Source organism: Paroedura picta, chromosome 8, assembly GCF_049243985.1.
Source record: "Paroedura picta isolate Pp20150507F chromosome 8, Ppicta_v3.0, whole genome shotgun sequence".
In the NCBI taxonomy this organism is placed as follows: domain Eukaryota; kingdom Metazoa; phylum Chordata; class Lepidosauria; order Squamata; family Gekkonidae; genus Paroedura; species Paroedura picta.
The window spans coordinates 13914699-13927484 of NC_135376.1; the positions used below are offsets into that span (position 1 = coordinate 13914699).

The following is a 12786-nucleotide window of genomic DNA, read 5'->3' on the forward strand; positions in this document are numbered from 1 at the left end:
GCCGGCTCAAGGTGGACTCAGCCTTCCATCCTTCCGAGGTCGGTCAAATGAGTACCCAGCTTGCTGGGGGGTAAACGGTAATGACTGGGGAAGGCACTGGCAAACCACCCCGTATTGAGTCTGCCATGAAAACGCTAGAGGGCGTCACCCCAAGGGTCAGACATGACTCGGTGCTTGCACAGGGGATACAGGATGTGTTAAGTGCCAGCAAGTCCTTTCTGAGTTATGGTGATCCAATGAATTAATGACCTCCAACAATCCCTATTGCTAATAGCCTTGCTCCAGTCTTTCAAACTGAAGGTTACAACTTCCTTGATTGAGTCATTCCAGCTCATGTTGTGCCAGTCCAGCTCATGTTGAGTCTTCCTTTTTTTCTGCTGCCTTCAATTTTTCCTATAATTGTTTTTTTTTTCTACTGACTTCTGACTTCTCACAATGTGACCCAAATATGATAGCCTCACTTTAGTCATTTTAGCTTCTAGAGAGAGGTCAGACAATTTAATCTGAGCTGTCTTTTTGGCAATCCACAATATTCATAAAACTCATTCTGTGGCATGAGTTATCTTGGTCACCAGCAACACATCCTTACTCTTAAGCAAGGGTGGCCAAACTGTGGCTTTCCAGATATCCATGGACTACAATTACCATGAGCCCCTGCCAGCATGGTAATTAACCATGCTGGTAGGGGCTCATGATAATTGAAGTTCATGGACATCTGGAGAGCCACAATTTGGCCATTCCTGCTGTTAAGGACCTTTTCTAGTTCCATAATGGTTGCCCTTCCCTGTCATGATTTCTTTCTGATTTCTTTTTGTTGTTGATGGAGCCAAAGCATAGAAAATCTCAAACAACTTCAATATCTTTTTAAAATATTTTTTTTAAATACCGCACTAGTCATTATTTTTGTCTTGTTTGATTTTCAGCTATAATCTTGCTTTGGCACTTCCTGTTGTTTCTAGATTAGATTATAGAATCATAGAATCATAGAGTTGGAAGGGGCCATACAGGCCATCTAGTCCAACCCCCTGCTCAACGCCGGATCAGCCCTAAGCATCCTAAAGCCCTAAGCATCCTAAAGATTCAAATGGGTAGCCGTGTTGGTCTGAAGTAGCACAATAAAATCAGAGTCCAGGAGCACCTTTAAGACCAACAAAGATTTATTCAGGGTGTGAGCTTTCGAGTGAGCGTTCGAGTGCTTGCACTCGAAAGCTCACGCCCTGAATAAATCTTTGTTGGTCTTAAAGGTGTCCCTGGACTCTGATTTTATTGTGTTTCTAGATTAGTAAATCCAAACGTTAGTTGATTGAACTTGAACCAGAGCAAAGTTTATGTATTTTGCTTTCTCTCCAGTGGGAATCCAAAGTGGCTTGTTCTCTTCCATTGTGACTTTTTAAAATGGTGCCACAGGTCAGATCCAAATGTCTAATTTGGCCCTCAGACAGACACCCACCATGGTGTTATAATAAAGTATACATATGTTTCAATAGATTTGATCCAAAGAGCTGTCAATGGAATGCCCTGTTTTAAAATTATCAACATATCCCCCTGCCCAGTATTTTCTCTGCTTAAACCCAACTGGGCATTCAACAGAAATAGTCTTTTGAGCAAAAGTGTATTTAGGCCTAGGAGAAACAGCAGGGTTAGAAACCGATTGTAAAATCAGTATGTACCTATTGTCTAAGGCTTGGTATGCATTTTCAAAGTTCAGTGGTAATATTTTGAGGTGGTAGATGGTGCTGTACCACTTGGAACAGCATGGGTGTAAGGAAGGTCATATACTTAATGTGCGATTAGTGTTCCATTAAAATTACAAATACCCACCGGTACATGCAATCTGATAAGACAGTGATCAGGTGATAAACATACATGTGTGAATGAGTTTATCTCTTCAAGAATAGCAGACTAATTGCTCTTTAGAGAGAGAGAGAGAGCTGCCATTTTTTTCCACACTGCTTAATCTTTTACTGTATTTCCTTATCTCAATTATTGTATTAAGAAAAGCAGCAATTTAAAATCTGATAGTGTTAGGAAGATAAAGCTTATTGTTTGGATATTTCTTCCCCCTACTTCAGTGCTGTTCTAGTCATATCAGTCAGCTCCAAGCACTGATTTCCACTAATTTTCTTATTTTCCAAAGCTGTGCGCTGCCGTTTAGTCCCCCTTCATTTTTGAATTCCGTCTATTCTTTTGTATTTCATAATAGGGATAAAATTTGGTTCTAAGAACTTGTGATAGAATAAGACAACTTAAAGCTGAGAAAACAATCCTTGGAATTTGGTTGCTTGGATTAGGTGGGGTATAATTTGCATATTTTGAAGAAGAACAGGTATGGGGAGCAGCCAGCGATTTACAAAGCAACTGTAAGGCATAATACGTGCACAAAGTGCGGTTCTTTTAAATAGATCCTTGCATAAATCTAGGAGGCTTGTTAAAATGAAATCCATGTGGAATTAATACCCTATTCTATGTAAATGAGGGGAAAAGGAGAAAAGGGTGAAATAGAACGAGTTTAATCAGACTGCAGGAATCTTGAGCGCACTAGAAAACAATGAAAAATTTTCTATTTGTCACCCATCCTGGCCTTTTGTAAATAGCAGAACATCTAGATTTATTTAAATCAAGACTGTAATTTGGACATTTCTGTTATTGTCTAAACTTTGTCGAGCCATTCATCAATATTAGAAGCATTAGAGCAGGGGTAGTCAAACTGCGGCCCTCCAGATGTCCATGGACTACAATTCCCAGGAGCCCCCTACCAGCGAACGCTGGCAGGGGGCTCCTGGGAATTGTAGTCCATAGACATCTGGAGGGCCGCAGTTTGACTACCCCTGCATTAGAGGAACGCCATTTTGGGTCATCAAAAAAGCAATACCGGGTAGCTTCTAGAATATGCCAAAGAATATATCTGTAAAACATTTTGGAGTTTTGCCTGATTTCAGCTTAACAGGAGAATTATGCTTGTGTTATCATATACTTCATCTTTTTTTTCTCCTGCTTGGCTAATTTGTGTAGGTCCAAAAAGTTCCAGTCCTTTATTGAGAGCTGCCTAGTGAAGAATCATGGTCAAAGACCAACCACTGAACAGCTGATGAAGCATCCGTTCATTCGAGACCAGCCTAATGAAAGGCAGGTTCGCATCCAGCTCAAGGACCATATTGACAGGACGAAAAAGAAACGTGGAGAGAAAGGTAGTGTGTTACTCTGGGTATAAAAGGGCCTTGGTTTGTGCAGTTGAAATTAGGCATGTACTCCTGGGGAAAATATTAGTACTTTTTTGGATTCCAGGCTTCCAGATTTAGTACAACTTGAATCAGCCGAATCACTGATGCAGTATATTGATCTGAGCTTGGCCGATTCGGGAAACGTGAGCCAATTCAGCCAAAACAGCTGCCAGGCAGCTGATCCCCCACCCTGACCCTCCCTAGGCTGCGGAGAGTGGGCTGTGCCCAGCCTGGTGGGGGGGGGGAGGGTCTGGGGGAAGGCATGTAAAGAGCCTTCCTAAACAGCTGATCCTTAGGCTCTTTCTCAATCAGCCAAATCAAGCCTCAATTGATTTGGGCTTCTCTGATTTGCCTGATTTAAACTGATGGGATATTTGATTCAGCTCAGATAAGCCCCAAAAGTGCTCGAATCAACATTGAGGTGAATCATTCATTCCTCAATGAAACCTTATTCCTGATTTAAACACTTGGTATTTTCTAAAAACATGGACCAAAAAAAAAAAAAGGTGGGGTCTTTTTGGCGGGCTTGTCCTCCCACACTCAGATCTTTCCCAAGCTGTGGAGAGTGGGCTGGGTGCAGCCTTGGAGGGATCTGGGGGAAGGCATTTAAAGAGCCCACTAAAAGACTGATCCCCAGGCTCTTTCTCAATCGGCTGAATCTCGAATCAGCCAAATCAATCCCAAATCAATCCAAGCTTCTCTAATTTGGCTGATCTAAACTGATGGGATATTTGATTTGGCTCAGGTAAGCTTGAAAAGTACTCAAATCGGCATTGACCCTATCTGGTGTCAGCAGGGGAGTGATGGTTATCATCTGGTTCTGGGTAGTGGCATCACAAGAAGAAGCAACAGGTGTACCTCATTGAGGGTGACAAAATTCCTTGAATGTTCACTTCCCAGTAATCAGAGAATCAGAAGTTTCAAGCAGTAGCACATCTGCCTTTCAATTGGACCGTCTTAAGGAAAAGTACACACCCGTGCAGTTAGCAAGAAGAGATCATGGATATACTGGGAAAATGAAGAGGTTGAAGGATTTGGGGAATTAATGTTGAAATGTTGTGTAGATGGAAATGCCTTACATTAAGGGAAGATGTAGATATGTCGAGGTCCAAATACCTTGTTTAGCTAAAAGGGGATCTAAAATCTTCATTCTCAAATGATGAACTTGGTTTTAGGCCACTGGGGGTATATGTTTTATCCTGTTATTGTCTTTTGGTAAACCACCACGAGCCAGCATGGTCCGGGAGTGACAGTCAATAAATCAAAATATAAATAAATAAATGATTTAGTACAAAATCCAATCATTAAAACATCCTTAACTCAAGAATGTGGATCTTTGGCCTCTGCATTCACATATATAGCAACTAGCAAAACACAAGTTTTCAAGCAAATGTCCTTAGTGATGTCTTTAATCTTTGTTTAAATGTAGACATTTTGGGATGAGTAGTGAAGTGAGGCTGAATAGGTCCAGAAACAATACTGATTTTGTTCCCTACTTGTGGTAAAGAGGGGTGGGGGCGTTTGAATCAAGAGCCTGGGGGCTTCATCTAGCAGAAAAATGAATGAGTTTCCTAAAAGGCACTGACATTCAATTATATTCGTAGATGAAACTGAATATGAGTACAGCGGAAGTGAGGAGGAAGAGGAAGAAAATGACTCTGGAGAACCCAGGTAATAAACAGTCATTCATTTTGGGCTTTGTGCCTGTCTATGTTGCACTCAGCAATACTGCTTAAGACAAATAGAATCTAAGAATATAATGAGAATTTGTAGCATAAGCTTGAAGGAGGACGGAGTAGAGAAGGGTATTTTGCCCTCCAAAATTGGGATGAAGTAGACAGTTCTTTCTAAAATTGAATTGAATTACTGCTTCCATCTATTTCCTTCTTCTGGGTCCCCCACTGACCCAGTTCTGATCAAATCTACCTGCCTGTCTTCTTGTATCAAAAAGAGTTGTTCTCGTAGTGAAGGGAGAAAAAAAATGCCAAAGAGCTGGTCGTGCCAATGAAGAAGGATATTTGATTGTACAAGTAAAAAGTTCCCTATGCATTTTACCTAACGCTTCCTCAGGGGAATGTGCAGTATATAATACATAGCCATACATAGTCATAGAATCATAGAATCATAGAGTTGGAAGGGGCCATACAGGCCATCTAGTCCAACCCCCTGCTCAATGCAGGATCAGCCCAAAGCATCCTAAAGCATCCAAGAAAAGTGTGTATCCAGCCTTTGCTTGAAGACTACCAGTGAGGGATGAGGTCCCATAATAAGAGTTTGTATTATAAAATGACTTAATTGCAAACATAAAATGTATTTAAAAATCCAGGCATACAGTTGAAAAAGATTAAAAAGCAGCCAACTAAAAAGAGCAACAATTTAAAACAGTACAGCTTATTCCATTCTTGCGATTATATACAAAGAGGAGAAAGACAAATTATCTGAAGGGAAAAGAGTTAAGGTAACCAGCCCTGTGTCATTCAAGTTCTGGCAAAACATTAAAAGAATCTCCCCCCCCCCCCCCATGAACTAATTTGCTAGTCTTTCATTGAGAATGAAAAATCAGTGGTGGTTATTAGACAAATTCCATAATATATCTCAGCCACCTCAGTGTAGTGGTTAAGAGTGGCAGCTTCTAATCTGGCAAGTTGGGTTTGATTCCCCACATGCAGCCAGCTGGGTGATCTTGGGCTCGTCACAGCCCTGATAGTGCTGTTCTGACTGAGCAATAATATCAGGGCTCCCTCAGCATCACCTCCCTCACAGGGTGTCTGTTGTGGGGAGAGGAAAGGGAAGGCAACTGTAAGCCACTTTGAGACTCCTGGACCATTTATGCACTGGGAACTTGACTGCCCCAGCTCCCATGCAGGAGCACAAATCGGGTACGGATGAGGGGCACCAGGCCAAATGCTCCCCTGTGTGGGTGCAGGAAGAGGTGGGGAAACCTGCCATGACTAAAACTCCAGCCTGCAGCCTGGCATGAAACCTCCAGTGCGTAGACAGTCCTTAGTAAAGTGGCATATAAAAAAACAACTCTTCTTTTTTTACAAGATGATGTAAGACTCCCTGTAGTATAACCATGACTGCAGGTAGATTATAATAGAAGAGGTAGCTTTCACAAATGCAGAGGGTTTTAGATCTGGAGTGAATTTATCCACTTGTTAGCCATTCTTGACCCGGTCAAAGCATTTTGATACCCTCAACAACTCAAGTTTACTATTTGTCAATTGCATTCATATGCTTTGTGATATCGCAGGGCACCCTATGGTGAAGCTCTTGAATAGTATTACAGCTTACTGTAATATGGCTGTGTTACCCCAGTGACTTTGCAGAGAATTGCTGGAGCTTACCTGTCAGAGCCAGTTTAGATGCACAGCAGGCTCAAGTAATAAAGGTTTCCCCAAGTGGTTGTGCCTGAAGACCAGCAAGTGGGAGTCTGCAAATTTAGACGAGGCTGATGTGCACTGAATAAACATTCAATACTTTTTGGATTTGGCCTGAATTAATTCAGCCTGAATCTGAATCACCCACATGACCATTCACTGGTTCAGATTCGGCTGTATTCAAACACCCAAGTTGATTCAGTACCATTGTAACCTATGGCAACATTAAAGTCAATGGGAAATTTCCCTTTTTCATCTATTCCACAGTTGGGGAATAGGTATAGGGTTTGAGGCAAAGGCACCAAATTTGCAGCATAGCTGTGATAATCTCTCCTCGAAAGAAACCCCAAGTTTCAAAAAGAGTAGACCAGGTGGTCCAAATCTATGGGCACCCAAATACTGTGCCCTCATCCAACCACCATTGTTTCCAATGGTGTAGGGAGAAAGACAAAATGGAGAATCTCTTTTTTTTTTCCTTACCATAGGAAACAATGGTCCAATCTTTTAGAAAGTTGGGGGTTTCCACAGCTACTCTGCAAATATAGTTCCTCTACCTCAACCCCACCCCCTCAAACCATGGAATAGATCAGGGGTAGTCAAACTGCGGCCCTCCAGATGTCCATGGACTACAATTCCCAGAAGCCCCTGCCAGCATTCGCTGGCAGAGGCTCCTGGGAATTGTAGTCCATGGACATCTGGAGAGCCGCAGTTTGACTACCCCTGGACTAGATGAAAGGGGGAAATTCTCATTGACTTTAATGGCGCCAGAGGTTATAATCACCAGATTATCTGAAGATCACTGAATCGCAATTCGGATAAAGCTGATTCAGACCGTTTAAAGTGCAGGAAAGGGTGAATTGGGACAGATACAATCGAAACTTTTCACCTTATCCAAACTGAATTGACTATGCCTAGGCTGAACCTTCCCCTTGTTAGTGCAAATGTTTTACACATAAATATCTTGTGTGATTGAGGGAGAGGCATGCAGGCTCTTCACTGGCATCCCACAATGGTACCAACCTCTTGATTTGGCAGCATTCAAGGCCATATACAGGAGGCGAGAGGACCAAGCCTGTTCTTTCTTCACATGACCTTGAATCTGATAGAAAGAAAGTACTGTTGAAGAGTGCCCATCTCTTTGAATGTCGTGACAGCGCTGCAATACTGCCACAGTAGTTAAAGCGAGCTGTTTAAGATGCATTGCTTCTATTAGGAAGTAAGTTTGTGCACAGCGTAATGCAGAATAGTTACCTTGATGCCCCCGGCCTTATAACTGACCTAGATTTAAATCTATTCCTTTTTTCATAGTCTCCTTCTGGTACACAAAGGCAGTCCCCAATTCTCTTTGCGTTTCGAAACACAAATTTCCCTTTGGAAAATAAAGTGGGATAAACACAATGTCTGCTTGATATTCTGAATTACACTGGTTTAGTAGTCGAGCCCAGTGTGAGCGATGAGAAATGCATGGGATTTTGCAGAGGGAAGATTGTCATGCTGGGTTGATTCTTTACTGTGCTGTCGAGTGGTGTGTGAATGTCAGGGCTCCGTGCAGTTCTAAGCCCCCTGTGTGTTAAATGCACTTCTGTGCAGAGGCTCCCCTCGAATGACAGGAATTTGTCTTTTCCGGCGAAGCTCCATCTTAAACCTGCCTGGAGAGTCAACGCTAAGACGGGATTTTCTGAGGCTACAGCTAGCAAACAAGGAACGCTCCGAGGCCCTCCGTAGGCAACAGCTGGAGCAGCAGCAACGTGAGAACGAGGAACACAAGCGACAGCTGTTGGCGGAACGGCAGAAGAGAATTGAGGAACAGAAAGAGCAGAGGCGGAGGCTGGAAGAGGTAAAGGGGGTGCTGCACACCCGGGTTCTTACTATTTGGAGCTTCGGCAACTGCAGTGAACTGTACACAGCTGCTGGATACTTTTAGAATTTCTGTATGATGTGTTGTGTGAAGGAGGGGCTTTGGCCCAGTGGAAGAGCCTCTGCTAGGCATGCAGAAGGTCTCTGGTTCAAATCGTGGCACCTCCAGATAAAGAAGGACCTGGCGGTAGAGGATATGAAGGACCCCTGCCAGAGACCCTGGAGAGCCCATGCCAGTCTGAGAGGACAATACTGGCTTTGATGGAACAATGGTCCGATTCAGTTCAAGGCAACTTCATGCGTAGCCAAATCTGCATTAGCTAAATGAACACGAGAAGCAGCTTACACTCTGCACAGCATGGGTGCCTCAAACACAGTGTTGTCTGTTCTGACCTGGCTTCAGCTTATAGGCAGAGAAGGGTCTTTCCCATCAGCTGCCAAGAATCGGAACCATCTGTGGACAAGACGTGCAGGCAGGAAGCTGCTAAGGTGCCCCTTTGTCCTGTCTCGAGCCAGTTCATCGGAGAATCTCCTCCCTACCGAACATTTTGTGTTGCATTTCAGTGGTGATGTGTAGTGTTTGGGGTGCTCGGCCCATTCCACACACGTGGAACATGAAAATCTCCTCCTGAAATGCACTGAAAGTGCATTATTGAACATGTGAGAAATGGGCCCTGGACTAGCACACTGGATAAGCCTAAGGTACTCACACATTTTCAGCCTCTCCTGTTATTTAATTCATTTATGCCTCCTCCTTGTTTTAATCAGATTGCATAAAAGGCAGCATAGAGAAAACTAGGAGGTAATGAAGAACTTAAGCAGCAATGCATAAAGCAGCCTTTGTCAACTTTTTAACCATTCAGAAACCCCTGAAGCTTTCTTCAGGCTTTGAGAAATCACATAAAAGTGGTGCGATCTTGCAGAATATGGTTGGGAAGTAGAGCTGTGTACATGCCCCCTCAGGGCTCCTCCCCATCCCACCCCCTCCAGGCCCATCATTGGCCATTTTGGGAGGATCAGATGGGTCAACATGGCCATATATGGTCATGTGACCTGATAAAATACGTATCTATAAATTAACTCCCACCCATTCCGGAAACCCAACCAAGGTCATCAAGAAATCCCAGGGTTTCACAAAACCCTGTCTGAGAAAGCCTGGTATAGAAACTATCCTTTAATTGCCTCCCAAACTGTAGGCACACTTAAACAGAGAGATCTTAGCCAGACATCTCAAGGAGAATGGGCATAGAGCTGTGTATGGACATATTTGCGGATATTGGCCCAGTGATGTCTCTTCTCCAAAGCTTCTGGCCTTGGTTGTTCTCAGCTTGATTAGTGCTGTGGCAAGCCCAAGGTCACCCAGCTGGTTGAGAGAAAGCCCAGGCTCTGGTTGAGGCCCGTTTCAATTCTCCGAGGCCATGATTCTTGAGCAGTTTTTGTGTGCTTGAGCAGTTTTTGTGTGCTTGAGCATAAGCTCCTCTGAGGGGCTCATGTCTTTGCAGTCTTCCGAACATGCTCTGTAAATGTTGCTGCCATTATCTTTAGCCACATCTCATTTCATCTCATTTGCTTTCCAGCTTCAAAGTCAGGCTCTCTGTGATGTCCACAAGCCCAGTGCAGGGAATTCTGTTGGTTTCACTGGCTTGCAGCTCAGGCCTCCTTAGCAGGACCCAAAGAGCCACTCTGTGCTCTTTGCTCAGGAATTGCACTGACAAAGTGACCCGTTTGTGGTTACCTTTGTGCATTGCTCCCACAAACGCTCCCATTGAAGTCATCCCATCTCCTTTGAAAAAGGCAATTATCCCTCCGTGCCAAGAGTTCACAGGACAAAGGCTGCAAACAAATGGACTGCCCTCTTACACGGAACCAGTCATTCCGCCTATTATGTTCGGTCAAAGTTGCCTTTTTTTTTGCAGTCTTGGTTTCCAGGCAATGGTCAGCTCAGCCTCAGGCGAGTCATTTAGACGTAAAACGAATGTCAGGCAGCTGCTTCTTTGCCGTGTGAGCAAAATGGAAATTGTTCTTTTCCAAGGCTGTTCTTTGTCGTCTCCTCCCAGTCTAAAAACAGAAGGCGAAACATGGATTTGCCTGAAGTGTCTGGCAGATGGGGGTGGGGTGGGGAGGGCTCTTCGGAGGCTATATTGACCATGATGCTGCTCACATTCCAGACTGCAGTGCAATAAACTCTGCCCCTTCTGAATCCCCCGTCCTCCTCCTGTGGCCCCAAACACACAGGATCAGATGCTGCTTTTGGAATTCAAGGAGCATGAATGGGTGTTATTTAAGCCATACTAGAATCATGTACTCCAGCATCATCCAATTCCCCACCATGGCTGGCCACACACAAATACACACATAAGTTATCCATCCGCTCCCTTCTGCTCATCTAGTAGGCCTGTATGGGAATAGTTTTTTTCTTAATCACCATCATTGTGACTGAGTCATTGTTTTAATGGGGAATCTTAATGGTTTTTAATGTCCTGCATTTGCATTGAAATATTGTGAACCGCCACGAGCATGTTTCTGAGAGTGGCGGTCATACAAATCAAATCAATCAATCAATCAATCAATCAAGGAGCTTTCGAGGCAAGTTAGATGCGCAGGTGGTTTGCCATTGCCTTCTTCTGCAGAGTCCTCCACGGACAGACCCTGGTTAGCTTCCTAGATCTGATGAGATTGATCTGTACTGTGCTGCCTTCCCATCCCATGGACAAATAGACACCCTAATATCTGAAGAAGTGAGCAGTGGCTCATGAAAACTCTTCCACAAATTTGGTTAATCTTTAAAGTGATACTAGACTCTTGCTCTTTTCTACTAAAAAAAAATTCCTTTGATTATCTAATGCAGAGGTAGTCAAAATGCGGCCCTCCAGATGTGCATGGACTACCATTCCCATGAGCCCCTGGAGGGCCGCAGTTTGACAACCCCTGATCTAATGAGTCTGCAAAGATCAGTTGTCTTAAATTTTTGTACACATGGCCCCCTCCTCGCCCATCCAGGATCTCAGGCAGAGAAAGGTTTTTCCCTGCATCTGCAACTTCAGTGCCCCCATTTCAACTGGAGATGTTTGGGGATTGAATCTTGTGCCTTCTGCTCTGCCGCTGAGAGCTATTGAGACACAGCCCCTCCCCGTTGTGAGGAAACAACCACTGAGAATGTCCTGAACTGAATGGCTGTGTGCAGAAGCCAGATGCACCCTTAGAAGGCCCTATCCAGTGGCCTTCAGACAAATCTCTCATTTATTTTAAGCTCCTTGGGAGTTTGCAATGGAACAGAAGTGCATGGATAGGAGAGGTAGACTTGATCTTGTATGGGGTGGAGGAAGTTGAAATTTTAGTGGCTGCATGCTGACTTGACTACGTACCTCCACAGTGGGACACTCAAGAGTGGAGGGGAAATCGCTGTGAGGCCATGGGGGGCATTGTTGCTAACTGTTGGAGGTCACCGTGGAGGCAGAGAGTGTCGTGGCCATTATTTTTCCAACCGCTCCAGGGGCTTTTCAGCACAAACATTTGCATGACGCAAAGCAAGATGCCCCCTGCAGATCCTTTCTCCTCCCAACAGTTACTGGCAGTTGTCACTAGCAGGCCACCTGGTTAGCTGCTGCCACTATTTTAGCGTGTCCAGTAAATAAGTTTTTTGGATTATTGCTTTGAAAACATGTCTTCTTTTAGCACTCGGCCATTTTCACGTATGGCTGGGTAGACCCTCTCTCAGATTCATCCCCTGCAACCTTTAGGAGAAATATTTTGCAGGCGCTTTGGATTGACGTTTTAATGTGGCTGTCTTTTTCCTTCGCCTATTTGAAAATTCTCTCCCATAGTCTTAGGACACCCAAGCGGGTGCAGAGCTAATAAAAGTACATCCATTCAAAGAGATTAAAAGGCACGAAGGGACTAATAAATTGTTGCACTGTTCCTTAAAAAGATAGGCATCATCTCATCCTGGGCTAAAAAATAAATCACTTTCCTGCAAGATCCTGTTGTTGGGAAGTATCATTACTAGCTTGTCTGAAAAGGAAATGTTTTGTAGCCTTTTTCCAAATCAAGAGTGCAAACATGGCCAGATTTCAAAGGAATTGCTCTGGCACAAGATGTATTAGCTGCCACTGGACTACAAAATCCCTAATCATTACTTCCTGCCATCTAAATCCTGCAGGATTAGGCTCAGGAAGGTCTCACTGACCAGTGTGTCCCATTACCTTTTGGCCCACTGCTGAGAGAGACCTTCTCTTAGTTTTACTCCCTGTACACAGCTTCTGTTAGTGAGCAGAGAGATGAAGGGATAGTTTTGAAGGGACTTGGTCACACCTAAGATGTGCAGCTGG

General features: G+C 43.9%; 1 protein-coding gene across 6 annotated transcripts in view; it reads left to right on the plus strand.

Annotated features, from left to right (window-relative positions):
* TNIK (TRAF2 and NCK interacting kinase) overlaps nt 1-12786 on the plus strand; it is a 315869-nt gene that overhangs the window by 206766 nt on the left and 96317 nt on the right. For all 6 annotated transcript variants that reach the window (XM_077348406.1, XM_077348407.1, XM_077348408.1 and 3 more), the window contains exons 10-12: nt 3013-3188; nt 4826-4892; nt 8234-8438. In XM_077348406.1, the coding sequence (XP_077204521.1) occupies nt 3013-3188; nt 4826-4892; nt 8234-8438 (448 nt within the window). The remainder of the gene's footprint in view (nt 1-3012; nt 3189-4825; nt 4893-8233; nt 8439-12786) is intronic.